This window comes from Vidua chalybeata, chromosome 27, assembly GCF_026979565.1.
Source record: "Vidua chalybeata isolate OUT-0048 chromosome 27, bVidCha1 merged haplotype, whole genome shotgun sequence".
Taxonomy (NCBI): Eukaryota; Metazoa; Chordata; class Aves; order Passeriformes; family Viduidae; genus Vidua; species Vidua chalybeata.
Window position 1 is genome coordinate 4,290,348 of NC_071556.1, and position 27,735 is coordinate 4,318,082.

At 56.2% G+C, this 27,735-nt stretch overlaps 2 protein-coding genes across 5 annotated transcripts in view; one reads left to right on the top strand and one right to left on the bottom strand.

Moving 5' to 3' along the window:
- The window catches only part of CTXN1 (cortexin 1), a 95,518-nt gene extending 86,900 nt beyond the window's left edge, over nt 1-8,618 (top strand). For 2 of the 3 annotated variants that reach the window (XM_053965955.1, XM_053965953.1), the window contains exons 2-3: nt 6,568-6,661; nt 7,269-8,618. In XM_053965955.1, the coding sequence (XP_053821930.1) occupies nt 7,414-7,668 (255 nt within the window). In that variant the 5' untranslated portion in view covers nt 6,568-6,661; nt 7,269-7,413 and the 3' untranslated portion in view covers nt 7,669-8,618. Of the gene's footprint in view, nt 1-2,339; nt 2,447-6,567; nt 6,662-7,268 lie in introns of those variants that run through there. The other variant, XM_053965954.1, reaches the window with a different exon arrangement.
- An 870-nt stretch (nt 8,619-9,488) lies between these two features.
- The window catches only part of FBN3 (fibrillin 3), an 80,235-nt gene continuing 61,988 nt past the window's right edge, over nt 9,489-27,735 (bottom strand). The window contains exons 44-64 of one of the 2 annotated variants that reach the window (XM_053965832.1): nt 27,517-27,642; nt 26,589-26,705; nt 26,338-26,466; nt 25,835-25,954; nt 25,442-25,567; nt 25,207-25,359; nt 24,664-24,729; nt 24,281-24,406; nt 23,927-24,046; nt 23,303-23,425; nt 22,735-22,866; nt 21,424-21,549; nt 20,691-20,897; nt 19,375-19,500; nt 17,802-17,924; nt 17,128-17,244; nt 16,060-16,188; nt 15,515-15,634; nt 14,221-14,452; nt 13,186-13,354; nt 9,489-12,575 (exon numbers count right to left, since the gene is read on the bottom strand). In XM_053965832.1, coding sequence (XP_053821807.1) covers nt 12,201-12,575; nt 13,186-13,354; nt 14,221-14,452; nt 15,515-15,634; nt 16,060-16,188; nt 17,128-17,244; nt 17,802-17,924; nt 19,375-19,500; nt 20,691-20,897; nt 21,424-21,549; nt 22,735-22,866; nt 23,303-23,425; nt 23,927-24,046; nt 24,281-24,406; nt 24,664-24,729; nt 25,207-25,359; nt 25,442-25,567; nt 25,835-25,954; nt 26,338-26,466; nt 26,589-26,705; nt 27,517-27,642 — 3,062 coding nt within the window. In that variant the 3' untranslated portion in view covers nt 9,489-12,200. Of the gene's footprint in view, nt 12,579-13,185; nt 13,355-14,220; nt 14,453-15,514; nt 15,635-16,059; nt 16,189-17,127; nt 17,245-17,801; nt 17,925-19,374; nt 19,501-20,690; nt 20,898-21,423; nt 21,550-22,734; nt 22,867-23,302; nt 23,426-23,926; nt 24,047-24,280; nt 24,407-24,663; nt 24,730-25,206; nt 25,360-25,441; nt 25,568-25,834; nt 25,955-26,337; nt 26,467-26,588; nt 26,706-27,516; nt 27,643-27,735 lie in introns of both variants that reach the window. The other variant, XM_053965834.1, reaches the window with a different exon arrangement.

The following is a 27,735-nucleotide window of genomic DNA, read 5'->3' on the forward strand; positions in this document are numbered from 1 at the left end:
GATGGATGATGGATGGATGGATGGATGATGGATGGATGGATGGATGGATGGATGGATGGATGATGGATGGATGGATGGATGGATGGATGATGGATGGATGGATGATGGATGATGGATGGATGGATGATGGATGGATGGATGGATGGATGGATGGATGGATGGATGGATGGATGGATGATGGATGGATGATGGATGGATGGATGGATGGATGGATGGATGATGGATGGATGATGGATGGATGGATGATGGATGATGGATGGATGGATGATGGATGGATGGATGGATGGATGGATGGATGGATGATGGATGGATGGATGGATGGATGGATGGATGGATGATGGATGGATGGATGGATGGATGATGGATGATGGATGGATGGATGGATGGATGATGGATGATGGATGGATGGATGATGGATGGATGGATGATGGATGGATGGATGGATGGATGGATGGATGGATGATGGATGGATGGATGGATGGATGGATGATGGATGATGGATGGATGGATGATGGATGGATGGATGGATGGATGGATGGATGGATGATGGATGGATGATGGATGGATGGATGATGGATGGATGGATGGATGGATGGATGGATGGATGAGGGATGGATGGATGGATGATGGATGGATGGATGATGGATGGATGGATGATGGATGGATGGATGGATGATGGATGATGGATGGATGGATGGATGGATGATGGATGATGGATGGATGATGGATGATGGATGATGATGGATGGATGATGGATGGATGATGGATGATGGATGATGGATGGATGGATGGATGGATGGATGATGGATGGATGGATGGATGGATGGATGATGGATGATGGATGATGATGGATGATGGATGATGGATGGATGGATGGATGGATGGATGATGGATGGATGGATGGATGGATGGATGGATGGATGATGGATGGATGGATGGATGGATGGATGATGGATGGATGATGGATGATGGATGGATGGATGGATGGATGGATGATGGATGGATGGATGGATGATGGATGGATGATGGATGGATGGATGATGGATGGATGGATGATGGATGGATGGATGATGGATGGATGGATGGATGGATGGATGGATGGATGGATGGATGATGATGGATGATGGATGGATGGATGGATGGATGGATGGATGGATGATGGATGGATGGATGATGGATGGATGGATGATGGATGGATGGATGGATGGATGGATGGATGGATGGATGATGGATGATGGATGATGGATGGATGGATGATGGATGAGGGATGGATGGATGGATGAGGGATGGATGGATGGATGAGGGATGGATGATGGATGGATGGATGGATGGATGGATGGATGAGGGATGGATGATGGATGGATGATGGATGGATGGAGAGGGAGGCACTGAGCACCCCTGGTCACATTTGGGCTTTGGAGATGGGGACAGAGGATGGATTTCTCCAGAGGAACTCTGGGAACTGCCAGAGCAGCCACACCAGGCTCACTTGGCTCTTCCAGGAGCAGGTGGGAAGGAGACCTTCAGGAATTGTCCATCCATACAAGCAAAACGATTTTAATTTGCCCCTGCTGAGGCTGCCCTGTGCCCCGGGCACCGAGCGTTCCCTGCACTGCTGGAGTGTGGAAAACTCCCCGTGGGCACCTCCCAGAAACCCCAATTCCATCAGAACCGAGCTGGACAGAGCAGGAAAACACGTGATTATCTCCAAGGGTCAGCAGGGAAGGTTTTGGTTTGCAGGAGCTTCCCGGAGGATCAGAGGGGTTTTTTTGGGAGCACAGGGATGCAGGAGCCTCCCAGGGATCAGCAGGGAGCTTTTTGGGATGCAGGAGCTTCCCAGGGGTCAGAGGGGGTCTTTTTGGGATGCAGGAGCTTCCCAAGGGTCAGCAGGGAAGGTTTTGGGTTGCAGGAGCTTCCCGGGGGATCAAAGGGTTTTTTTTTTGGGAGCACAGGGGTGCAGGAGCCTCCCAGGGATCAGACGGGAGGTTTTTGGGATGCAGATGCTTCCCAGGGATCAGAGCAGATTTTTTGGGATGCAGGAGCCTCCCAGGGATCAGCAGGGGTTTTTTGGGATGCAGGAGCTTCCCAGGGGATCAGAGGGGGTCTTTTTGGGATGCAGGAGCTTCCCAAGGGTCAGCAGGGAAGATTTTGGTTTGCAGGAGCTTCCCGGGGGATCAGAGGGGTTTTTTTTGGGAGCACAGGGATGCGGAGCTGGGGCGGGGGCGCAGCTCAGCCCCAGAGCCCGAGCACTCCCACAGTCTGGCTTTCCCAGGCAGGCGCCTCAGGAAACTTCTCCCGGCTCCAATTGCTGCGCTCCACCTTTTATTCTAATTGATTCCGCATCGCCATAGGAACCCGCTCCGGCGGCAGCGAGCGCAGCCGCTCCCCGGCAGCTCCGGGAGCCTCGGGATGGCCGGGGATGGAGCCGGGATCCCGGGGCAGCCAGGTACCGCATCCCGAGGGAGCAGAGCTGGCACTGCCAGCTGCCAGGGACCCCCAGCCCCGCACTGCTGGGTGGGCTCAGGGGCTGGCAGCCAGGAAATATTCCAGTGGTGCTGTCCAGGCTGGGTGCAGAGGGCAGGCAGCCGGGATTTGGGGTGGGGACAGCTTTTCCTGGGGTTGGATCGGTTTGGGAGAAGGGTCCTTGGCAGGATCAGGGGTCTCAGAGCCTGGGATTTGGGGAAATCCATCCCTGCTTGGCTGGGGCTGGGCTGAGCCTTCCCCTGGGCTGCTCCCAAACGGGATGGGACATCCCGGACACTCCATGGGGCTCATCCACTCGGATCTCCCTGAATCCTGGGTCCATCTGCCCCAAACTGCCGGGTCCAGGCAGGATTTCAGCTTGGGAGAGCTCCCATGGCATCTCCATGGCTCGGGAGAGGTGCTGGAGCCCTTCCCATCATCCACAGGCTGCTCCAGCAGGGAGCTGCCCGAGCTGGAGGAGATCCTGGCAGCAGGGTTTGGGATGTGAGGGGACACCAGACATCCAAGGAATCCTGACGAGGCTCAGGATCCTCCTTGGGCACGGCCCAGACCCAGGGCAGGATCTCTCCTGGATCCCTTTGTCCATCCCATGGGGCTGGGGGATGGAGAGGGGCTGGGAGGGAGCCCCTGGATCCTGCTGGATCCTTGGGAAGGGCTGGCACTGCCTGCTCCGGGCTGTGCCCGGTTCTCCAGGGTGGGATGGATCCACTGGAGGGTCGGGAACAGCCAGGCTGGAGGTGCAGGGGGGGGCTCAGCATCCCCCTGGGCACAGACAGGGTGGGAAGAAGGGTCTGACCCTGGCAGGGAATAACAGGGAAGCTGGGAAGGGGAGGTGGATCCCAGTGGATCCCAGTGGATCCCAGTGAATCGGATTCCTGTAATGGAATTTATTCCTGCTGGGCCTGGCTGTGCTGGGGCAGGAGAGAGGAGAAGCCCTTGGGGCAGATTTCCAGGGGTAACACAGCTTTGGGGTGCACAGCAAGGGGAGAGAGGAAAATCAGGATGGTCCCAACCCCGTAAAACAGTGGGAACAGCCCTGAGCTCTCCAGGAGCCTCACACCTGCTTTGACTGGGGCACAAACCCCCAGGGGCTGGGGCCAGCTCCGTGCTCCGGGGTTTGATCCCGTTGGAAGTTCAGGTTTCCCTGGCAGAGCCCCTGGATGTGCTCCAGAGGCAGCCAGCATTTACTGAAAAAGGCAATGCAGAGATTCCAGCTGCTCCAGGAGCTCCGGGGGGAGCACCAGGGTGTCCAGAGGGGCACGGAGCTGCCTCTGTCCCGCTGGACACAGCTGGGACACAGCTGGGACACAGCTGGAATGCCAGGACCTGCTGCTGTGGAGGTGAAGGGAAGGAGGGAGGGACCCCCCTGGCCCTGCCAGTGAAGCCTTTCCCCACCTTTGAGGAGTTCAGGCACCAAAAATCGTGGGGAAAAAAAAAACGCTCCAGGGAAATTTTCTAATGCTTCACTTGTGAGCAAGAGGAGGGTGGGGTAATGGTTTTAAGGGAAAAGAGGGGAGATTCAGGGTGGAAATGAGGGAGGAATTTGTTAGGATGAGAGTGGGGAGGGGCTGGGATGGAATTCCCAGAGCAGCTGTGGCTGCCCCATCCCTGGAGGTGCCCAAGGCTGGCTTGGACAGGGCTTGGGACAGTGGAAGGTGCCAGGGTTGGCTCTGGGTGGGCTTTAAGGTCCTTCCACCCCAAACCTGGATCCTGCCCTCCATCCCACCTGGATCACACCCAGATCCTGCCTGGCTCTGTGCTGACTCCCTCCTTTGTTCGCAATGAGCATCTCATGAGGTATTTGCCGTTCCCAAATTAACATTTAATTCGTGCCTCATTCCCAGAAAAACCTGGGCACAGCCTCCTGGAATTGTTGACAGTGATCCTGTTCCTTTGTGAGCTCTGTCCCTATTAAGCAATTTCCTCGCCTGTGTCTTTTGAGTTACTAAGGGAACAGGAATAAAATCTTAATAAAACTCCATCAACCGTTCCTGAAATAACAGCAGCCTCCTTCGAGGGGCCTGAGCGCAAGGATGGGGCTCTGCTGCAAATTCCCAGGAAATCCAGAGCCGGGTCATGGAATGGGTTGGGCTGGAAGGACCTCAAAGCTCATCCAGTTCCACCCAATTCCATCCAATTCCACCCAATTCCACCCAATTCCACCCAATTCCACCACCCCAGGGTGCTCCAGCCTGGCCTTGGACACTTCCAGGGCTGGAGCAGCCACAACTGCTCTGGGAACACATCCCAAAAGGGAACAAATCCTTTATCCTGAGTACTCCAGGGTAAATAATATTTTATAGAAATAATGTATAAACGAAATATATAATATATATTATATAATATAAATAATACATAATGATACAATAGTTAATATAATATATAATATATAATATATAATATATATATATAATATATAATTATTATATTATATTATATTATATTATATTATTATATATTATATATTATATATTATATATTATATGTAATAATATATATTATATACTAGAATTATATAATTTGCTTTAATAATATATAAATAAATAATACCAGGGTTACCAATTAGCAGGAATTTTTCTATTTTGTCCTGACTGTGCCTGATCCTCCCTGGCCTTGGGACCTGAGCCAGGTGGGCATCTCCAGATCCAGGATTTATTGCTGTCCTGAGCCCCACAAAGGGGAATTTTTTAACCCAATATGTCCATGGAAAGCATGAAGAGAGGTTTAGGCTGGATATTGGAAGAATTCCTGCATGGAAAGGGGTGCCCAACCCTGGCAGAGCTGGGGTGGAATCCCCATTCCTGGAGGGATTTAAAATCTTGTGGATGTGGCACTTGGGGACAGGGACAGAAGTGGCCTTGGGATTGCTCTGCCTTCCCCTTCCCCATGGATATTGGATGTTGGATGTTGGATATTGGATATTGGATGTTGGATGTTGGATATTGGGTATTGGATGTTGGATATTGGATGTTGGATATTGAATATTGGATGTTGGATATTGAATATTGGATATTGGATGTTGGATGTTGGATGTTGGATGTTGGATGTTGGATGTTGGATATTGGATGTTGGATATTGGATGTTGGATGTTGGATATTGGATGTTGGATATTGGATATTGGATATTGGATATTGGATGTTGGATGTTGGATGTTGGATGTTGGATATTGGATGTTGGATGTTGGATATTGGATGTTGGGTATTGGATGTTGGATGTTGGATATTGGATATTGGATGTTGGATGTTGGATGTTGGATATTGGATGTTGGATGTTGGATGTTGGGTATTGGATATTGAATATTGGATATTGGATGTTGGGTATTGGATATTGGATGTTGGATATTGGATGTTGCTGCCAGGGAGGACAGTGGATGCTCCTGAGCTCTCCCAGGGACATTTTGGGCTTTTTTTTCCTGGAGCCTGGATTTTCTGGAGCCTGAATTCAGGCTCCAGGATGCTGCAAGGGGATATTTGGGTGGATATTCCAGGGAGGATGGTGTGGATGTTCCAGGGGGATGGTGTGGATGTTCCAGGGGGATGGTGTGGATGTTCCAGGGGGGATGGTGTGGATGTTCCAGAGATATTGATGTGGATATTCCAGGGAGGATGGTGTGGATGTTCCAGGGGGATGGTGTGGATATTGCAGGGATGTTGATGTGGATATTCCAGGGAATTTGGTGTGGATGTTCCAGGGGGGATGGTGTGGATGTTCTCCTGAGGGGGTGGTGTCAATGTTCTCCCAGGGAGGATGACGTGGATGTTTTCCCAGCAAGGTTGTCATGGATGTTCTCCCAGGAATGTTGGTGTGGATATTGCAGGGATATTGATGTGGATATTCAAGGGACTTGGTGTGTGGATATTCCAGGCACATTGGTGTGGATATTCCAGGGACTTTGGTGTGGATATTCCAGGGGGGATGGTGTGGATATTCCAGGGACTTTGGTGTGGATTTCTCCTGGGTGAGCTCCCCCAGTGCTGGGAATTCCCGAGGTGTCCCGGGCTGTGCTGCTGTGCTCCCTGCAGTGGCCACAGCCCTTTTAACCCTGTCCCTGTTCTCTCTGTCCCTCTCCCTTGCCTCCCAAAGCCCTGGACAGCCGGACCCCGGCCAGGCTCCCTCGGTGACGGGGCTGTGTGGGCACAGCCTGGCCCTGCTCCTGTCCCCACGCAGCTGCAGCCAGGTGGGTGCCCCTGCTCCGTCGGGAATCAGCTCCCTCTGCTCTGGGAAGCAGCAGCTGGACACGAGTCCCCAGCAGGAATGAGCCCTCCTCGTCCTCGAGTCCATCTTGGGACAGCTCCAGGCCAGGTCCCCCCCATGAGCATCCCCTCTGCCCCCACAGCTCCTTTTTGGTGGGGATTACCTGGGATTTGGGCTTCCAAAGGGTCCCTCAGCACCGGCCTGGGCCTCTCCAGGGATTGCTGGGGATTCATGGTCAGAGGAGCAACCTCTGCACCGGTGCCTGGAGCTGCCCACCCGTGCCTTGTGCCCTCCTGAGTGGCTTCCTGAGCTTGCCAGGAAATCCAGAACTCCCTGAGAACCTCCTGCCCTTCCTGGGCCTGTATCCTCCTCCCCAGCCATCCCTGCTTTCCCCACATCCCATTCCTTCTCCTTCACCATCTGTTTTTCCACGTCCAATCCCTCCTCCCTCACCATCTCTGCTTCCCCCACACCCAATTCCTCCTCCCTCACCATCTCTGCTTTCCTCGTGGCCAATTCTCCCTCCCTCATCACCTCTCCATGCCCGTATCCAATCCCTGCTCCCTCACCGGCTCTGCTTTTCCCTCCAGGAGCTCTGGGCTCGCCCAGGAGCCGATCCCGAGGGGTTGGCCATGGAATAGGCGCTTTTCCAGGTGCCTGGGCACAGCGGGAGGCTGAAGTTGGTTGCCCCGGGGCACTCGAACTCGCCCTGCCCTGGAGCCCCTGGCCTCTGCCATGAATGATGCATCCACCATGGATTATGAACTGCTCTCCCCGTCCCTGGTGGAGCACCCCGCCGGCGCCGCGGGCATGGATGCCGAGCAGAAAACTGTCTTTGCCTTCGTCATCTTCCTCCTGGTGTTCTTGGTGATGCTGATGGTGCGCTGCTTCCGCATCCTGCTGGACCCCTACAGCCGCATGCCCGCCTCCTCCTGGACGGACCACAAGGAGGGCTTGGAGAGGGGCCAGTTCGACTACGCCCTGGTGTGAGGGCGAGCCCGGGGCGAGCTCCGGGTGCCGCCCCCGCGCTGGCCCCGGCCCCGGCTCCCCCTTCCTCCGTGGTGTTGCCCCGCAGGGATGCTCCGGGCAGGGGGGGCGAGCGGGGGGCTCTGGCCCCGGGGAGGTTTTCTAGGGGTTTCTCTCTTTTCTAAGCACTTTTCAGTTCTCTCCGCAGCCCGCGGGACGTTGGGGGACGGGGCTTGGGCAGGGCTCGGGCTCCACGTGGGCCCCGCTGCCCCTCTTGCCCCCGGGCACCGCCCGGAGGGGCAGGAGGGGACGGGACGGGGCATGGCGGGACCTGCCCTCGGCCCGCGGGGTCCCTGGGCTGGGCTCTGCCCGGTGCCAGACCCGAGCTTTGACCCCCGGCCCCTCGTGCCCCCCGTGCCCCCCCGGGAGTGCCCCCCGTGCTCCAGTGCGTGTGTGTGTGTGTCCTGTAGCTGAGCTGTGTCCGTCAGGGGTTCCTCGGCACCAGCCCCGAGTGCTGGCTTTGTTCCTCGTGTGCGCCACCCCCGAGCCCCCCAAAAGGCAAGGCAGGGTGGGGACCCCCCCCTCTGTGCAGCCCCCCCTTGGCCTCCAGCCCTGTCCCCTCAGCCCTGTCCCTGCCCAGCTGGTGACAATGGAGCGAGGGGCAGTCCTGGGCACGCCCGCCCGACTGGGGACACCAGGATGGATCAAAGGTCCCCAAAACACCCGGGAGAGGCTCCTCGGCCAGCACGGGCCTGGCAGCTGCCACGGGCATCCCCGCTGGGGTGTCCGGCCCTTCCCTGGCTCTCCCAGGGCTCTGGAAGTGGCCAGAGGGGCGAGCAGGGGAGCTGCAGGTGGCCACAGGGCTGCCAAAGCCCGTGGCGGGCAGCGGGAGGGTTTGTACGAAGGGATTTGAGCCCGAGGGGGGAGAACCTCGCCCCTCTCCATGGAAATAAAGCCGCACCGTGCCGACCCCAGCCGGCTCCTGCTCCGCTCTGTGATGCGTCCCGGGGTGGGGGGGAACCGGACCCTCCCCAAATCCTGGGGGCTGCCCCTGTCCCTCCTGTGACAGCGAGCACGGACCTGGAGGAGGAGGAGGAGGAGGAGGAGGCGAGGGGTCACTGCCCGGTGCTGCAGGAGTGACCCCCAGGACATGGGGACCCAGCCCGGCCGCCTCCTGTCCCAGCACGGTCCGGCACGGAGCTGCTCCAGGGACATTTTCCGGCTCTCCGAGGTCCTGTTTCCCCCTGCCCGGTGCTGTCCCCTCTGCCCGGTGCTGTCCCCTCTGCCCGGTGCTGTCCCCGCTCCCTCCCGGCCGCGGGCGCCGCAGTCCCGCCCGCCCTCTGCTGGCACCGGGCTCCGTCTGCGCTGGCAGCCGGGAAGAGCTTCCTAAAACCGGGAATATCAGCCTGGAAGAAGCGTCTGGGCCGGACTCCATCGCCCCGACCCCGGCCCAGCCCACCCAGTGCCAGCCCTGCCATGGCAGGGACACCTCCCGCTGTCCCCAGGCTGCTCCAACCTGGCCTTGGGCACTGCCAGGGATCCAGGGGCAGCCACAGCTGCTCTGGGAATTCCATCCCAGCCCCTCACAGGCAGGAATTCCTTCCCAGTATCCCAGCCAAATTCCCCTGTTCCAGTTTGAAGCCATTCCCTGTGTGCTGTCCCTCCATCCCTTGTCCCTCTCCAGCTCTCCTGGAGCCCCTTCAGGCCCTGGAAGGGGCTCTGAGCTCTCCCTGGAGCCTCCTCCAGGCTGGACAATCCCAATTCTGTCTCCAGGGAAGCTCCAGGTTGGAGCTGGAAGGGCCCTGTCCCCCCCAGTCTGTGCCCACACAAAGACACAGCCCCACTTAACCCAAAATAATTTTATTGTTGCCGTTGCTTCTGATACAAAAAAAAAAGGAATTCCACAAAGAGCCACCTCTCTGTGCGGGACAAGGGGCACAGGTTTGGGGTTTCAACACTTCCCCCCAAAAAAACCAACCAGCAAGAAATGTCAATATAAAACAAATTAAAAAAAAAAAAAAAGAAACCAACCAAAAAAAAAAAAACCACCCAAAAAACAAACCAAAACACCACACCAGAGAGGAGGAGAGGAAACCTTGATCTTTGAGACTTTGGCTCAACACACGCACACAAACCCAGCTCTGCTAATTTATTATTATTAATACTTTTTGGATTTTGGTTTTTTTTTTTTTTTTTTTAAAAAAGCACCTGTTGGAAAAAACAAACCAAAAATAATAATTAAAAAAAACCAACCAACCAAAAAAAAAAAATCCCAAACATCAGGCCACCCATCCTGTCACGAGCTCTGGGACTCTTGTAAAATCCAGAGTCTGGAGCTGCTTTGAAGAGTTTTCAAGTTTGCCTGGAGCCCCGATACAGTAAACACACACATCCCCCACCTCGAACCAGGAGAAATTCCCACCCCTCCAAAAAAAAAAAAAAAAATGTAAAGCTACAGGAAAATGCACTCCTGACAGGACCGAGCGAGCATTCCTTTGGTGGTTTTCCATAAATATGGGAGGGTGGATGGACACAGTGCAGAACGCTGGCCAGGAACCAGCACCAGCTCCCAGGAGCTGCGAGCACCTCGGGCCTGGGGATGAGGCAGTTCCGTGGGAATGAGCATCTGTTATCCCGGGAATGAGCACCTTTTATTCCGGGAATGAGCACCTTTCATCCCGGGAATGAGCATTTTTTTTATCCTGGGAATGAGCATCTTTTATCCCAGGAATAAGCACCTTTTATTCCAGGAATGAGCACCTTTCATCCCGGGAATAAGCACTTTTTATCCTGGGAATGAGCATCTTTTATCCCAGGAATAAGCACCTTTTATTCCAGGAATGAGCATCTTTTATCCCAGGAATAAGCACCTTTTATTCCAGGAATGAGCATCTTTTATCCCAGGAATAAGCACCTTTTATTCCAGGAATGAGCATCTTTTATCCCGGGAATGAAATTATTTTTATCCCGGGAATGAGCACCTTTTATCCTGGGAATGAGCACCTTTTATTCTGGGAATGAGCATCTTTCATCCCGGGAATGAGCACCTTTCATCCCGGGAATAAGCACTTTTTATCCTGGGAATGAGCATCTTTTATCCCAGGAATGAACATCTTTTACCCCGGGAATGAGCACCTTTTATTTCGGGAATGAGCACCTTTCATCCCGGGAATCAGCACTCTTTATCCCCCGGATTCAGCACCTTTTATCCCAGAAATGAGCATCTTCTATCCCGAGAATCAGCACTTATTATCCCAGGAATTAATCAGCACTTTTTATCCCGGGAATGAGCGCGGGGCTGGTGGAGAACTGCGAAGGATTCACACAAAACCAGGGAATGGCCCTGCAGGGATCAGCTGGGACAGGGAGGAGGGGAAGCCCCAGAAGGGGCTGCACAGGGAATGTGGGGCAGCACGGAGCCCTCCAGCCACTTCATCCCGATTTTCCACCCTCTTTTCACGGCCTTTGGTCTGCATTAACCACAGAATGTCCATCGGGGCTGTCACCCTGGGGTCACCGAGCTGCAGGGCACGAGCAGAGGGGAGGGACCCCCAGCCCCCCTTTCCCAGAGATGCTCCTGGCTGGGGGATCATGGACAGGGTGACCCCAAGTCGAGGATTCTGTGCCCAAGGAAGTCCTGGATGCCCCTGCCTCCCCTCCTGCCCACGGCTTTGGGATGGGAGGGGACAACCTGAACTGTCCCTTTGCTCAGGGGTGGCCTTTTCTGTTTGACAGAGGAGTCCCCAAAAAGACCAGAGGACTCCCCTCGAAGGCCCAGATGCCATGGAGAAACAGGGATACAGAGCTCAAACAGGCCAGGGATGGGATGGTTCCCGCAGCACCAGGAACCCACAGGAGCAGAGGAGGAGCAGGAAATGCACAGACACCACACGGAGCCACAGCTCCCCCCAAAGCTGCCCCCAGCCCCCCTCACCTTCCCCGGGACGTGGCCATGGAGAACAGGCAGATCCCCAGCTCGGAGTGTCCTGGATAAGGGGGAGAGGTGGGAGCAGAGGGAGGGGAGTCCCTGCTCAGGAGCTTGGAATCTTTGGCTTTTGGGAGCTTTGTGAGCTGTGGCTCGGGCTTGGTCCTTTTGGGCTCAGCTCAGGCACCCCAGAGCAGAGCATCCCCAGAGGTGCTGATCCCACAGGGACATTCCCCATGGCTGTCCTGGTGGTGGCTGATCCTACAAGGACATTCCCCATGGCTGGGTGCTGATCCCACAGGGACATTCCCCATGTCTGGGTGCTGATCCCACAGGGAGATTCCTCATGGCTGTCCTGGTGGTGGCTGATCCCATAAGGACATTTCCCATGGCTGTCCCAGCAGGTCTGATCCTACAAGGACATTCCCCATGGCTGTCCTGGTGGTGGCTGATCCCACAGGGACATTCCCCATGGCTGTCCTGGTGGTGGCTGATCCTACAAGGACATTTCCCACGGCTGTCCCAGCGGTGGCGGCGGCGGTGGCAGGAGAGGAGCCCGTTGTTCCCGGGGTGGGTGGCGAGGGGCAGGGCTGCGCTGTCGGGTGGGACTGGGGGGGGGTCTCTCGTGGCTTTAGTAGAGCTGGAGCTGCAGCTTCATCCTCAGTGCCTGGCCCAGCTCCCCCGCCAAGTAGTCGAGGTGGTTGTTGGCCTCGAGTTTGTGCAGTTCCCGCCGGCGGGGCAGCGCCACGCTCACGATCTCCAGCAGGTAGGTGCCCGGCAGGATTTTCTTGCGGCCCAGGTGCAGGAAGCTGAGCCCCTCCTTGTGGTGGATGCGGAACAGCCCCTCCTCGTTGCCCTGGGAGATGGTGTAACGCACGCGGTTCTCCAGCGGCTCCACGGCCGGCAGCAGCTCCAGGATGTGCTCCTTGTGGGCCAGCTCCGACAGGTTCAGGGTCATGGACAGCGGCGCGTCCACGTCCATGCTGGCCAAGTTCACAGCGTGGTCCTGCTGAGGAACAGGGAGTGGGATTCAGGCAGAGCAGGGGAAGCTCAGGGGCAGGGGAAGGTGGGTTTGGTTTAGGGAAATTCAGCCCCAAATCAACGCTGAGAAGTGACAGCTTTGGGTTTCCTGGTGTGCTGGTGGTGCCTCTGGCACTGAACTCCCAGCACACAGCCCCCATCCCCGGGGAAGATCCATAACTTCAGGACCATTCTCCTTCCAAGCCCTAAAACGACCTCTCCTGCCCAGGGCTGTGAAATTCCCAGGAGAGTTTTGGACAGAGGCCAGAACTCCCTCTGAGGAGCAGCACCATGGAATGGTTTGGGTTGAAAGGGACATTAAAAAGTCTTGTTCCAGCCCCTTGGGACACCTCCCACTATCCCAGGTTGCTCCAAGCCCTGTCCAGCCTGGCCTTGGACACTTCCAGGGATGGGAAACGTGGGCTTTATTCCTTGGTTTCACAAGAAGGGTTTGGGGATGCCAAACCTGGGCAGATATGGATGAGCTGCTGGCTCTGCCTGGACTGAGGGAATGGGATCCACTCCAGGCCTCTATTCCTGAAGGGATCCAGCTCCTGCCTTGCTCCAGCCCCTCCAGGATGCCCTGGATTTCTCACCTGGTGCCTCTCTGTGCCGTTGACGCTGCGCCGCTGCCGGCCCCTCTTGGGGTACCCGTTGATCTTGCACTCGTAGCAGGTCTCGGGGGACAGCAGGTTGTCCTCATCCTCCTCCTGGGGCGCAGGCAGGTAGGGACCCTTCCCAAATCCCAAGCCAGAAATGCAGTGGCTGGTGGCAGAAGAGCAGAGAGAGCCGGCTCAGATCCGTGAATGCAACGGAAATGTCACCACAGCCGGGTTCTCCGTGTGGGAAACACGTGTGGGTGTGGCAGAGGACGTGCCCAAGAGAGACCACAACAAGGTGATTTCGTTAATTAACAGATTAATTAATGCACTGGTGTATCTACAGAGCATCTACTGGCATCCCTGGGATCAGGGACGAGAGGCAGGCGGCGCTGCTGGCATGAGGCTCTTGGGACGTGTGGATACTCTCAGATCAGTCAGAGAGAAAAAGAGAAAGATTTCTGCTGGGCTAAGCCCGAGAAAAAGTCCGGGAGGAATGTAAAACAATATTATCTTGTGGTTTTTTTCATATTGTTTATAGATATGTTCTACCACACTGGCCTAAGTCTGGTGGTCTTTTTACTCTAAGACCAATAGAATCAGCCTTCACGATGTTCTCTATAAAAGAGAGATGTTGAACAAACACTCGTTTGCCTTCTGAAATCATACGAGTCATTTCGCCCATCCCTGGCTCAACAGCATCAGGGATGCTGGTTTTTTTTTTCATATTGTTTTTTGTTCATATTGTTTATATGTTTATAGATATGTTCTACCACACTGGCCTAAGTCTGGTGTGCCAATCAGGTGAAATGTTTTTACTCTAAGACCAATAGAATCAGCCTTCACCATGTTCTCTATAAAAGAGAGATGTACTTTTGAATAAACGCTCGTTTGACTTCTAAAATCATACGAGGTCATTTCACCCATCCCTGGCTCAACAGCATCAGGGACGGGCGAGGAGAAGCTGAGGGCTCCCTGTCCCGCATCCCCCCGCAATTCCCAGCTGGGAAGGCCCCTCTGGGCACTCCTTACCCCTGTCCTGCTCGGAAGTAGCCCCCGGGGCAGCCGCACAGGTAGCCCCCGTCCGTGTTGGAGCAGCCGTAGCTGCAGGGGCTGCCCCCGGCCGAGCACTCGTCCACGTCCTGGCAGCCCCCGAAGGCCTGGTCGAAGTCGAAGCCCGAGGGACAAACGCACTTGAAGCTGCCCAGGGTGTTGTAGCAGGAGGCAGAGCCACAGGCTGAGGGGCTGGAGCACTCGTTCTCATCTGCACGGAACCATGGAATGGCAGAATGGTGGAGTCATGGAATCAGCGAGGATGTCCCCCATGGGTACAGGGTGCACCCCATGGGTACAGGATACATCCCACAGGTACAGGGTGCACTCCACGGGTACAGGATACATCCCAGAGATACAGGATACATCCCACAGGTACAGGGTGCACCCCATGGGTACAGGATACATCCCACAGGTACAGGGTGCATCCCACAGGTACAGGATACATCCCAGAGATACAGGATACATCCCATAGGTACAGGGTGCATCCCACAGGTACAGGATACACCCCACAGATACAGGATACATCCCATAGGTACAGGGTGCATCCCACAGATACAGAATACATCCCATAGGTACAGGGTGCATCCCACAGGTACAGGATACATCCCATAGGTACAGGGTGCATCCCACAGGTACAGGGTGCACCCCACAGGTACAGGGTGCACCCCATGGGTACAGGATACACCCCACAGATACAGGATACATCCCATAGGTACAGGGTGCATCCCACAGGTACAGGATACATCCCATAGGTACAGGGTGCATCCCACAGGTACAGGATACACCCCACAGGTACAGAATGTCCCCCACAGGTACAGGGTAACTCCCGTGGGTACAGGATGCACCCCACAGGTACAGAATGCCTCCCATAGGTACAGGGTGCATTCCACGGGTACAGGATACACCCCACAGGTACAGGGTGCACCCCACAGGTACAGGATATATCCTATAGGTACAGGGTGCATTCCACGGGTACAGGATACACCCCACAGGTACAGGATACATCCTATAGGTACAGGGTGCATTCCACAGGTACAGGATATATCCTATAGGCACAGGATACACCCCACAAGTACAGGGTGCACCCCACAGGTACAGGATATATCCTATAGGTACAGGGTACATTCCACGGGTACAGGATACACCCCACAGGTATGGGACACCTCCCTCAGGTACAGGACACACCCCACAGGTACAGAATGCACCCCACAAGTACAGGCACACCTCCCCCAGGCAGGGGACACCTCCCCAGGTGTGTCCCCCCACTCACCCACGCACTGGTTCCACTGGTAGTGCTGCACGTAGCCCTGGGGGCAGCCGCAGCGGTAGCCCCCGAGCACGTTCTGGCAGCCGTGCTGGCACCGGTGGTTCCCGTCACACTCGTCCACATCTGCACCCAAGGGACACACAGGGAGGTGAGACACTGTCCCCTGGCCCTGCTGCGGGCTCAGGGACCCGCCTGGCACCCTCCAGGCTGCTCCTGTGCCTCATTCTGGCTCTGCAGTGACAGCTGCAGTTCAGTGACACCCCTGGTTCCCAGTCAGCCCTGCTGGGATGGTCCCTGGCTCCAGCTGAGGCCTCCCCAGCTCTGCTCTGCTTCAGGCTGACATCTCTCCTGCTGGAATATGGCTCCATTCCCTTCCCCAAGGATCAGCCAAGTCCAACCCCCAGCCCTGCCCAGACCCCCCCCCCCAACAACCCCACCCCGTCCCTGAGAGCGTTGTCCAAGCATTCCTTGAGTTCCCATCTGGACTGAGGCTCTTCAGAGAGCCTCAGGATTCCTCCCCATGAAGCTCCCTGGAGCCCCAGCCCCACCTTCGCAGTTGACCCCGGAGCTGTCCAGGGAAAATCCCTTCTGGCACTCGCAGTTGTAGCTGCCCGGGGTGTTCAGGCACTGCCCCTTGGCTCCACACAGGGAGGGCTGAGCCGTGCACTCGTTGTTGTCTGCAAAACACCAGGAGGGCTTTGTGGCCATCTGGAATCCCATCCCTGACCACCTGAGGGTCCATCCCTGGCCAACTGGAAATCCACCCCTGACTACCTGAGAGTCCATCCCTGACCACCTGAGGGTCCATCCCTGGCCACCTGGAAATCCATCCCTGACTAACTGAAAGTCCATCACTAGAAATCCACCTGGAAACCCATCCCTGACCACTTGGAAATCCATCCCTGACCACCTGAAAGTCCATCCCTGGACATCCATCCCATGACACCTGGAAATCCATCTGGAAATCCATCCCTGACCACCTGGAAATCCATCCCTGGACATCCATCCCATGCCACTTGAAAATCCACCTGGAAATCCATCCCTGACCACTTGGAAATCCATCCCTGACCACCTGAAAGTCCATCCCTGGACATCCATCCCATGCCACTTGAAATCCACCTGGAAATCCATCCCTGACCACCTGGAAATCCATCCCTGGACATCCATCCCATGCCACTTGAAAATCCACCTGGAAATCCATCCCTGACCACTTGGAAATCCATCCCTGACCACCTGAAAGTCCATCCCTGGACATCCATCCCATGCCACTTGAAATCCACCTGGAAATCCATCCCTGACCACCTGGAAATCCATCCCTGGACATCCATCCCATGCCACTTGAAAATCCACTTGGAAATCCATCCGTGACCACCTGGAAATCCATCCCTGACCACCTGGAAATCCATCCCTGACCACCTGAAAGTCCATCCCTGGCCCTGTGGCCACCTCAGACGGTGGGGCAGAGCCCAGGCTGAGCAGCAGAGGGGACAATGCAGACACTTCCAGGGTGACTGGAGAGGGGCAGGGCTTCAGTTTGGGGACTTTGGGGGCTGGGAAGCCTCTCCTGAGCCAGAGCTGCTCCATGGGAATGTGCAGGGCAGGGATTCTGCACTCACCAATGCAGGACGAGTGGTGCTGGGTGAAGCCAGGGGGGCACTTGCAGTTGAAGCCCCCGATGACGTTGACACAGAGGAACTGGCAGTTGTGCTGCTTGGTGGAACACTCATCCAAGTCTGGGGGAACAAGGAAAAGGTCTCAGTTTATCCCACTGAGGCTGTGACACCTCAGTGTCCCTGTGGATGCACAGAAGCAGCAGCCCTGAAGTTCCCACAGGGGAAGGACAAGCCTGTCCCCACCTCAGGGTAGCACAGACACATCTGGAAGATGCAGGGATGCTCCCCCTGCCTCTCCTGCAAGTCACAAATCCCAGATTCTCCCAGATCCTTAGGCCAGGCTCCTCACACCGTGGTGCCTCAGCGCTGGGGGTGGGTGGGCACAGCCCCAGCCTGGCCGGTGACAATGCCAGGCACAGCCCACGTGCAGGGGACATCCCTCTGAGCTCCCTGGAGCTCAGGATGTGCTGTGCAGTCTCCGGGAAAGAGCCAGGAGCATTTTTTTCCCCGATGAGCCACGCCTGGAGCGCGGAAGGGTGAAACCCTCACGCACCAGCCCAGCGTGGCACCTCTTCCCACGTCTTTCTGCTGACATTTTTCCATGTCTGGCTGCCCTGTCCCTTCTCCCCCAGCTGCCAGGGGCAGGCAGCTCCCTGCCCCTCCTCCTGCCTCTGTACCTTTGCAGATCTTGCCATCCTCCTGCAGGATGTAGCCCCGGGGGCAGGAGCACTGGTAGCTGCCCTCGGTGTTCTTGCAGATGAAGTTGCAGGGCTTTGGGGACTGGTTACACTCGTCCAGATCTGCACTCCAGGGACAGAACACATCAGGTTGTGCTGCTGGGCAGGGTCCCCTCCACGCCTTGGACCCCCCAGCCCACTCAGGGGCTCCCGAACGCAAGGTGATGCCAGGTTTTGTGCTCAGGGGTGAGATATCCCCATGGATTCTGGCATTCCTGGATAAACACCCCATTTTCACTCTCCAGGAAGCAGCTGAGCAGAGCCAAGGGCTTTGGGGGGGAGCAGCTCAGTTCGAGCCAGCACAACAAATGTGGGACAAATCCTGCTGAGAGCAAGCTGTGATTCCAGAGGTGCCTTTTATGCCAACATCTGGATTCCCAGCACGGCGCTCAGCTGGAACCAGCTGTGCTGCCTGGGGCTGGGGGGGGGTCGGCAGCTCCCGGATTTCAGCTCAGGATCCCAGTCCTTGCCCAACCCCTGTGACTCCCGGGTTCGGGGAAGACAAGGAGCTCATTTTTGAGGAGTTAAAAAAGGACGTGGAGGTGAACAGAGCATCCAGAGCCCCGCACGGACCCACAACTCCCGAGGAGCCGAGGGAAGGGCGGGTCCCGGGCGGGGATAAAGACCGGGGAGGGAAGCCCGAGGATGCCGGGGCCCTGCAGGGTGCCTGGTGCTTTTAAAGGATTTGGTTTTTAAGGTTTAGAACGCTGTTATGGGTTGTAGTATGAGGTACAGGGAAGGTTTTTAATTATTTTGTGGTGGTTTTTATTATTGTGAGTATGCAATGTTTGTTTTGGCGTGTTTGGGGTAGTGTGATGTAGTTAAATTTGTTAGGTTTTTTAATATTTGTATTTGGATTGTTGTTTATTATATTCTAGGGGTTTTATTTGTTTGGTTTGTTTGATGGTAGTATATGTTTTATAATTATGGATAAGTTGAGAAATACTGGTTTTGGTTAAATTTATTTTTTTGGTTTTGTGTTCATTTAAAAGTGGTATTTTTATTTTGATGGTTTGAGGTACTATGGGTTTATTGTGTTAGGAATAATTTTTTTTGTGTTGTTAATTTAAGTTTATTTTTGATATTTTTATTTCTGTAGTTTGATTTATTCGTTGATAGTTTTGGTGATTTTTATTGGTTTTGTTTTTGGGGATATGGTATTTATATGATGAATTTTTATAGGTAGCTTTTTTATTTCACTAGTAATGTTTTTTATTTATTAGCAGTTTAAATTGTTTTTTTTAATGTTGTTAATTAGTTTTTTAAACCTTTTTTTAGTTATTTTTATAGAGTATTGGTTATTATTTATGAATCGTGTAGAGGTACAGTTTTGGGGTTTTTTTTTTTGTTTTTTTGGTTTTTTTTTTTTTGTAACGTTCAGTGTTAGTTGAACGCTTTTGAGTTTAGTGAGCGTTCTACAAGTCTTAAAGGCACAAAACTTATTATTCAGCATAAACAGAAGAGACGACTGGGGATGAAAGCATCGTGCAGTCAAGGCAGGACACTGGCTCACCCTGGCAGGCGGTGCCCGTGATGTCCGGGGTGTAGCCGAGCCGGCAGTGGCAGCGGAAGGAGCCGATGCTGTTGATGCACTGCCCGTTCCTGCACAGGTTGGGCAGCACCTTGCACTCGTCGATGTCTGTGCAGCGAGACAGAGTGAAAATTTAACAGGCCAGAAAGCCATGTGGATCTGGGTGAAACGTGCCGCTCTGAGCTTGCTGGCACAAGTAAAACATGCTGTTTAGTCTGGTAACTGCGGCACCAGCGAAACTGCCCCAGCTGAGGAGAAAGAATACAAATTTCCAAGCTGAAGAGATAAGAAAGACTCTTCAGACCTTGAAACAGACAGCGCAGTGACCCAAGAGTTCTCTCTGTACTTTCTGACAAAAACTGAGTACAAGTGTAACTAGCTGTAAGTGTAACGTGAAATCAGAAGAATGAATATCCACGAACCTGTTGTGAAATTCTATGAATATGTAAATTAGCTAGAGTAATAAAAAAGGATCAGGAGTTTTCAGGGGTGCGCACGCCCTTTGAAGGGAAATCCTGGCGTGTGCCCGGCGCTGTAATAAAAAAACATACCGTGCCCTACAAATCTATTGGAATTGTGGGGTCTTGATTTTTTTCACCGCAGTTCAGGAGGGAGGGAGGGACAGGAGGAGCTGTCAGTGCCAGGGCAGCTCACCCCCCCACCCCAAAAAAGCTTATCTGGTGGTTGGTTATCAGATAATTCACACAGCACAAGCGTCTTGGAGTTATTTTGGCGCTGCGGTCTGGCAGCTCCCAACTAATAAACATCCCCCTGTTAAAGTGGGAGCTGGGAAGATAAACTGGATTTCTGGCTGAGCTTTCACAAAGCAGAAATCTTCTGTACATTCCCTGGAGATGCGTGGGGCTTCTCCCCAGAGCGGGGATGGAGGACTCTGTTAAATTATCATCATTTCCATGCTAAGTTACATTTGGCTCTTGATCAATCCAATTCCTTTTGCCAGCTTTAGCACCTCGATATCTGCACAGTTTATGTTCTGCTGTCATCTCCCAGCAGTTCTTTCCATTTTACACTGTGCAATAAGTAATTCTGATTAAGATCTTTTATCTCCTTTGTTAATAAATAACTCATTCTATAATAGACCCGATCTGCCATGCTTAAACCTCAAAAGGCCAGAGGGATTCCTTAAAATTAAGCCAGAAATCCAAGGCTAGGTCAGGGCTGATCTCACCCCACGACACCAGGGCAGGCTGGATTCTCCCAGAGAGCCAGGGAACACTGCAGAGGCTCCTTGTCTGCTCTGGGGGGGTTCTCCCTGTGCCCACCCCTGCCCCACTCACCTCTGCCATCTGTGGAGTACCCGGGGCCGTGGGGACACATCTTCTTGTAGTGGGCAGTGCCAGGCAGGGGGCAGAGCTCGCACTGGGGGCCCCAGCTGCGCCCGCTGTTGCAGCAGCACTCGGACTTGGTGACCAGGTTGCGGTTGGTGGAGGACATCTGGCACATGGTCTGCAGCACCTCCGTGAAGCAGAAGCCCTGGCGGGTGTCTGGGCACAGAAAGGGGACACAAATCCAGGTTCTGAGGCAGTGCCAGCACCAGGGGGAATGGAGCAGGGTGGATAAAGGTGATGCTCTGACAACTTTCCTGCTCAGGAGCAAAGGATCCCAGAGCGGTTTGGGTTGAAGGGACCTTAAACCCACCCAGTGACATCCCTGCTGTGGGCAGGGACACCTCCCACTGTCCCAGGGTGCCCCAAGCCCCGTCCAACCTGGTCTTGGACATTTCCAGGGATCCAGGGGCAGCTACAGCTTCTCTGGGCACCTTCCCCACCCTCCCAGGGAACAATTCCTCCCCAGTATCCCATCTATCAGCAGGAAGCCATTCCCTGTGTCCTTGTCCCGAGTCCCTTCCCTCTCTCTGAGCCCCTCTGAACTCATTCTATAATAGAGCTGCTCTGCCGTCCTTAAACCTCAGAAGGCCAGAGGGATTCCTTAAAATTAAGCCCAAAATCCAACCCAAAAAGCTGCCTGTGCTGCCGAGGGGGCGCTGCAGCAGCCCAGGCCGGGCATTACCGATGCACTCCGTGCCCGAGGGACTGACTTCGAAGCCTTCGTTGCAGTCGCAGCGGTAACTGCCGGCCGTGTTCACGCAGCGCCCGTTGGGGCAGATCCCGGGCTTGGTCCGGCACTCGTTCTCATCTGCCAGGGAGGCACCACACACAGCCCTGCTGAGGCCAGGCACAAACCTTCCCGGCTTCCCGCTCCCTTTGGAGCTGAGCCCCTGAGGATCCCTTCCGTGTCGCTGGGCAGCTGGGAGGAACCTCCACCTGCCCTGGGGAAAACATCCACCCATCCCAGACCTCTCACAGAGCAGGGTGGCCAGAATTCAGCTTCCCTGGCTTGCCCGTGCTGCAGCTGCTGCTGGGATTGGGTTGGGTTGGGTTGGATTGGGTTGGGTTGGATTTGGATTGGATTGGATTGGTTTGGGTTGGATTGGATTGGATTGGGTTGGGTTGGGTTGGATTGGGTTGGGTTGGGTTGGGTTGGATTGGATTGGGTTGGGTTGGATTGGTTTGGATTGGGTTGGATTGGGTTGGATTGGGTTGGAATGGATTGGGTTGGACTGGATTGGGTTGGATTGGGTTGGATCGGGTTGGGTTGGGCTGGATTGGATTGAATTGGATTGGATTGGATTGGATTGGGCTGGGTTGGGTTGGATTTGGATTGGATTGGATTGGGCTGGGTTGGGTTGGATTTGGATTGGATTGGATTGGGCTGGGTTGGATTGGGTTGGGTTGGATTGGGTTGGAGCTGTCTCTGTCCTGTGCAGCTCTGGGTTGTTCATCCCTACCCATTCCAAAAGCAGCTTGGAACACCCGGGAAAACTCAAAGGCAAGGACACATGGCCCAGGGCTGTGTCACCCCTGGGGGTGACACACGGGTGCAGGGTTGGAGAGAGGTTTTGTGTGTCCTTTTGGGACAATCAGGAAGTTGTGACATGTGGGAAAGCCCAGGGAGGAGCCTGAGGATGTAAAACAAAGAAGGATGTAAAGCAAAGAAGGATGTAAAGCGAAGAAGGATGTAAAGAGAAGAAGGATGTAAAGAGAAGAAGGATGTAAAGAGAAGAAGGATGTAAAGAGAAGAGGGATGTAAAATAAAGAAGGATGTAAAGCAAAGAAGGATGTAAAGCAAAGAAGGATGTAAAGCAAAGAGGGATGTAAAATAAAGAAGGATGTAAAGCAAAGAAGGATGTAAAGCAAAGAAGGATGTAAAGCAAAGAGGGATGTAAAGCAAAGAGGGATGTAAAGCACAGCTCCGTGGATGATCCCTCAGAGAGGAACACTCCTGTCTGTGCCCCAGGAATGCCCCAGGCTGCCCTGGTACCTGTGCACCCCTCGCCATCGGGCCTGCGCTGCATGCCAGGAGGGCAGATGCACATGAAGGTGCCGATGAGGTTCTTGCAGAGCATCCCCCGGGACTCGCAGTCGTGCAGCCCCTCTGCACACTCGTCCAGATCTGCAACGAGACCCATCAGAGCCCCTGCCAGCCCTGCCAGCCCAGCTCTGCCACCCCTGCACTGCCCCATCCATCCCTGCAGCCTCGGGCCAGGCTGGCTGGCACACAGGTTAAAAAATGCCACGGAATGAGTTGGGCTGGAAGGGACTTTGAAACTCATCCAATTCCACCCCTGCCATGGCAGGGACACCTTCCACTGTCCCAAGCTGCTCTAAGCCCTGTCCAGCCTGGCCTTGGACACTTGCAGGGATCCAGGGGATTTGGGAAACCTCCCCACCCTCCCAGGGAAGAATCCTGTCCTGCCAGCAGGACACCGAGGCGGGTAATGTTGAGAAAAGCCAGCGCAGAATTCCCACCTTCCCTGTGCACACCTGGCCAAGTGCAGGGGCTGGGGACAGTTTGGGCCATGCCCTGGTGGCTGCAGAAGGGGTTTTACCTCTGCACATCCTCCTGTCCTCCCGCAGGGCGTACCCAGAGGGGCAGGTGCACTCGTAGGAGCCGAAGGTGTTGATGCAGCGGAAGGCGCAGAGCAGGGGGTTCAGGGAGCACTCGTTGATGTCTGCAGGGAGGAGAGGACAGAACTCACCTGGGTGCCCTCAGCAGGGGCAGGAGCTCCCCAGGGCACTCCCACCCTCCCTGGGCATCCACCCCACGAGAGCTTTGTTCCACCAAAGCCTCCTGCTGTGGTCTGCCCTTGCAGAGGGACAGACCCCTGGTGTCCCAGCAGCTTTGGTGGGAGTGGGCTGCTGGTCCTTGGGGAGGCAGCTCCTGTGCCCAGCCAGGGCTCCAGGCCTCCTCCTGGGCTCCAGAGGGAGCTGGAGGAGCCCAGTGTGGAGAGGGGCCTCATGCAGCTTTTCCACACCATCCATGGGGGGCTGGCCCAGGGACCAGGGGTCCCACAGAGCCCAGCGTGGCAATCAAGGGGCTGGTCCAGAGAGGGACCAGGGGGTCCCACAGAGCCCAGCGTGGTGGCAATCAAGGGGATGGCCCAGAGAGGGACCAGGGGGTCCCACAGAGCCCAGCGTGGTGGCAATCAAGGGGCTGTCCCCCAGGTCATTACCTTCACACGTCATCATTGGCCCTGGCTCAAAGCCCTCGTCGCAGGCGCACTCGAAGCCTCCCACCACGTTGGTGCAGGTGCCATTCCCACAGGGATTGCCAATGGAGCACTCATCCGTATCTGGGGAACACAGCAGCGTGAGGAGGAGGAGGAGGAGGAGGAGGAAGGGCTGGGCTCTTGCAGGCAGAGCATTCCAAGCGTCCCAGCAGAGCCGGGATGGAAGGGAAGGGGCGGGGGAGCGGCGATGCCCTCCCTGCACGTGCACACACCAATCCATCCCCTCTGGAGTGAGGGGGACGGAGCAGGAGGGAGCAGGGCACCCCCACAGACCCCACAGAACCCCCAGAGCCTCACCCACGCAGTTGACCCCGGTGTAGTCCAGGTTGTAGCCGAAGGGGCACTCGCAGCGGAAGGAGCCGTCGGTGTTGATGCAGGCGCCGTTGATGCACACACCCAGGTTCTCCGAGCACTCGTTCACATCTGGAAATGGAAAATGAAGCTTCACACGACCACAAACAGCCCTGTCCTCTCAGGACTGCCAGGGGATGCTCAGGGGATCCTGGGAGTTTCAGGTGTTCCCTCTCCAGAGCTGAGGGATGAATCCCTGGTGAGCAGTTTGGGGGTGCCCAGTCCCGTGTGCCCCCAGGATCCCACCCTGCCCTCCAGCAGCCCAGGTCTGGTCAATTCCAAACAACCCCCCAGCACAAAGTTCTGGTGAACCCTCCACACAGCCTCACCTTCCCTGGTGTCACCCGGGCCTGGGATGGCCCCGTGGCCGTACGGACACAGCTCCTGGAAGGCAACTGGAAAAGAGCAGGAAAGTGGGAATGAAAAGAGCAGAAGAGTGGGATGTGCTGCAGGGATTCTGCTCCCAGCAGCTGAAATGGGCTTTGGAGGCTTCTGGAACTACCGTGGGGACACACCCATCTCTCCATGGGGACACACCCATCCCTCTCCCATGGGGACACACCCATCACTGCTCCCATGGGGACACCCCCACTGCTCCTATGGGGACACACCCACACTTCTTCCATGGGGACACACCCACCACTGCTCCCATGGGGACACACCCATCTCTCCATGGGGACACACCCAATGCTGCTCCCATGGGGACACACCCATCTCTCCCATGGGAACACACCCATCTCTTCCATGGGGACACACCCATCTCTCCATGGGGACACACCCAATGCTGCTCCCATGGGGACACCCCCATGACTGCTCCCCTGGGGACACTCCCACCTCCCCGCAGGGACACCCCCACCCCATCCCCTTCCTACCGTTCCCCTCCTGCGGGCACAGCTCGCAGGGGTCTCCCCATCCCTCCCCGGGCATTTTGCTGCAGCAGCACCGAGCCTTGGTGGTGTTGAAGGCCTTGGGCACGGAGCACTTCCCGTTGTCGAAGCGAGTGAAGCAGAAGCTCTGGCGAGTGTCTGGGGGAGGATGGGGACGTGCCAAGGTCAGGGAGATTCCCGGGAATTCTGCTCCCTCCCGCCCAGGAGCGGCTGCACTGACCGAAGCAGCGGCGGCCGTTGTCGGACAGCACAAAGCCCGGGGGACACACGCACTGGAAGCTGCCGGGGGTGTTGGTGCACGTCCCGAAGAGGCAGATGTTGGGCTCCTCTTCGCACTCGTTGATGTCTGGGAGCAGCAGGGACACCCAGACAGGGGTCATTAGAACAGCTGAGGGGGGTGGACACCACCCCTGCCCCACCTCACAACCCTCCCGCAGAAAAATGGGCACAGCAACACCCCCGAGCCTCCCGTGCCAGCGCAGCTGGGCTCGCCCGGCTCCCAGCAGGGATTTGGGGGTGCTGGTGCCCCTGGGGTGCCCCGGTCCCCTCGGGAAGGAGGGGTTGGGGTGTGCAGGGGCTGTGAGGGGGACGGGGGGCACGGAGCCGGCCTTACCGATGCAGTTGTCGTTCTGCACCTCGTAGCCAGGGGGGCAGATGCAGCGGAAGGAGCCCTCCAGGTTCTGGCAGGTGCCCGGGGAGCAGGTCCCGGGCAGGCTCACGCACTCGTTGATGTCTGGAGAGGGGAAAACAGCCAAGGGTGGGGTCTGGGCTCTGTTCTGAGCACCTAGGGGTGCACCAGGCCCTGCCTTGCCCCAAAGGTAACAGGGGAAATATTTCCAGGATGGTTCCCAGGGCATCCCTGGTACGACTTTAGGGCATGGGCAGGAATTTCTCCCACCCCAGCACACGGAGAGGACAGGCCTGGAGGGAGATGGAGGCAGGGAAGGGCCAGTCCAGCTCTCCGTGGGCATTTCAATGAGCAGGCTTTGCTTCCGGGGGACTTGTGGGTGCTTCTGGAGAATGCCACTGCTGAGACCAGCCTGGGGACCACATGGACAGCACCAGGCAGGCCAGAGGAGCGTGGTCACTGCAGTGGACACCGGGGTGGCCACTCACCCACACAGTTCTTGCCGTCGGGGGTGCGGTCGTAGCCCTCCTGGCACAGGCACTGGAAGGAGCCCACGCTGTTGATGCACTGCCCGTTCCTGCACACCTGCCCCACCAGGGACGAGCACTCGTCCACGTCTGCGGCACCGAGAGCAGCGGAAACGGGAGCAAGAGTGTCAGGTGTCACCTGTGGCACAGCCAGCCACCCCCAGCCCGGCCAGCAGGGCTGGCCCCGGTGGCCCCAGGGCTCGGGGACTCACCCATGCAGTCGTTGTTGTGGGTGAGCTCGAAGCCCGGGAAGCACAGGCAGTTGTAGGAGCCCACGGTGTTCTTGCAGGTCCCGTTGCCGCAGGGCTGCCGGTCACACTCGTCGATGTCTGCGGGGACAAGGGCACAGCTGAGAGGCCACGTGGCTGCAGGGCACGGGGACAGCCTGGGAGGACACGCGGCTGTCCTTGGCAGCACCCTGGAGCGTCAGGGACTTGTGTCCTCCTGGGGTGGCACTGACCAGGCGAGTGACACTGACCAGGCGAGTGACACTGACCTGGAGAGTGACAATGACCCAGGGTGGGTGACACTGACCCAGGGTGGGTGACACTGACCGGAGGGAGTGACGCTGACCCAGGCGGGTGACACTGACCTGGGATGGCTGACACTGACTGGGGAGGTGACACTGACTGGGGGGTGACACTGACCCAGGGTGGGTGACACTGATCCGGGACGGGTGACACTGACTGGGGGGAGTTACACTGACCCAGGGTGGGTGGCACTGACCCAGAGGGGTGACACTGACCCAGAGGGGTGACACTGACCGGGAGGTGACACTGACCCAGGGTGGGTGACACTGACCGGGAGGTGACACTGACCCAGAGGGGTGGCACTGACCCAGAGGGGTGACACTGACCTGAGGTGGGTGACAATGACTGGGGGTAGTGATACTCACCCAGAGGGGTGACACTGACCCGGGGTGGGTGACACTGACCCAGAGGGGTGACACTGACCCAGGGTGGGTGGCACTGACCCGGGGTGGGTGACACTGACCCAGAGGGGTGACACTGACCGGGAGGTGACACTGACCCAGGGTGGGTGGCACTGACCCAGAGGGGTGACACTGACCGGGAGGTGACACTGACCCAGAGGGGTGACACTGACCCAGAGGGGTGACACTGACCGGGAGGTGACACTGACCCATGCACATGGTCTGCTCCCCGGTGGCCTTGAAGCCGTTGTGGCAGATGCAGACGTAGCTGCCCTCGGTGTCCACGCAGTCCCCGTGGCTGCACACGTTGGGGATCTCCTGGCACTCGTTGCGACCTGAAACGGAGCCGAGGGGGTGCAGGTGAGGGGCAGGGCGGGGACAGGTGGGGACAGCAGAGCCCCACCCACCATTTTGGAGAGGTGACTTGA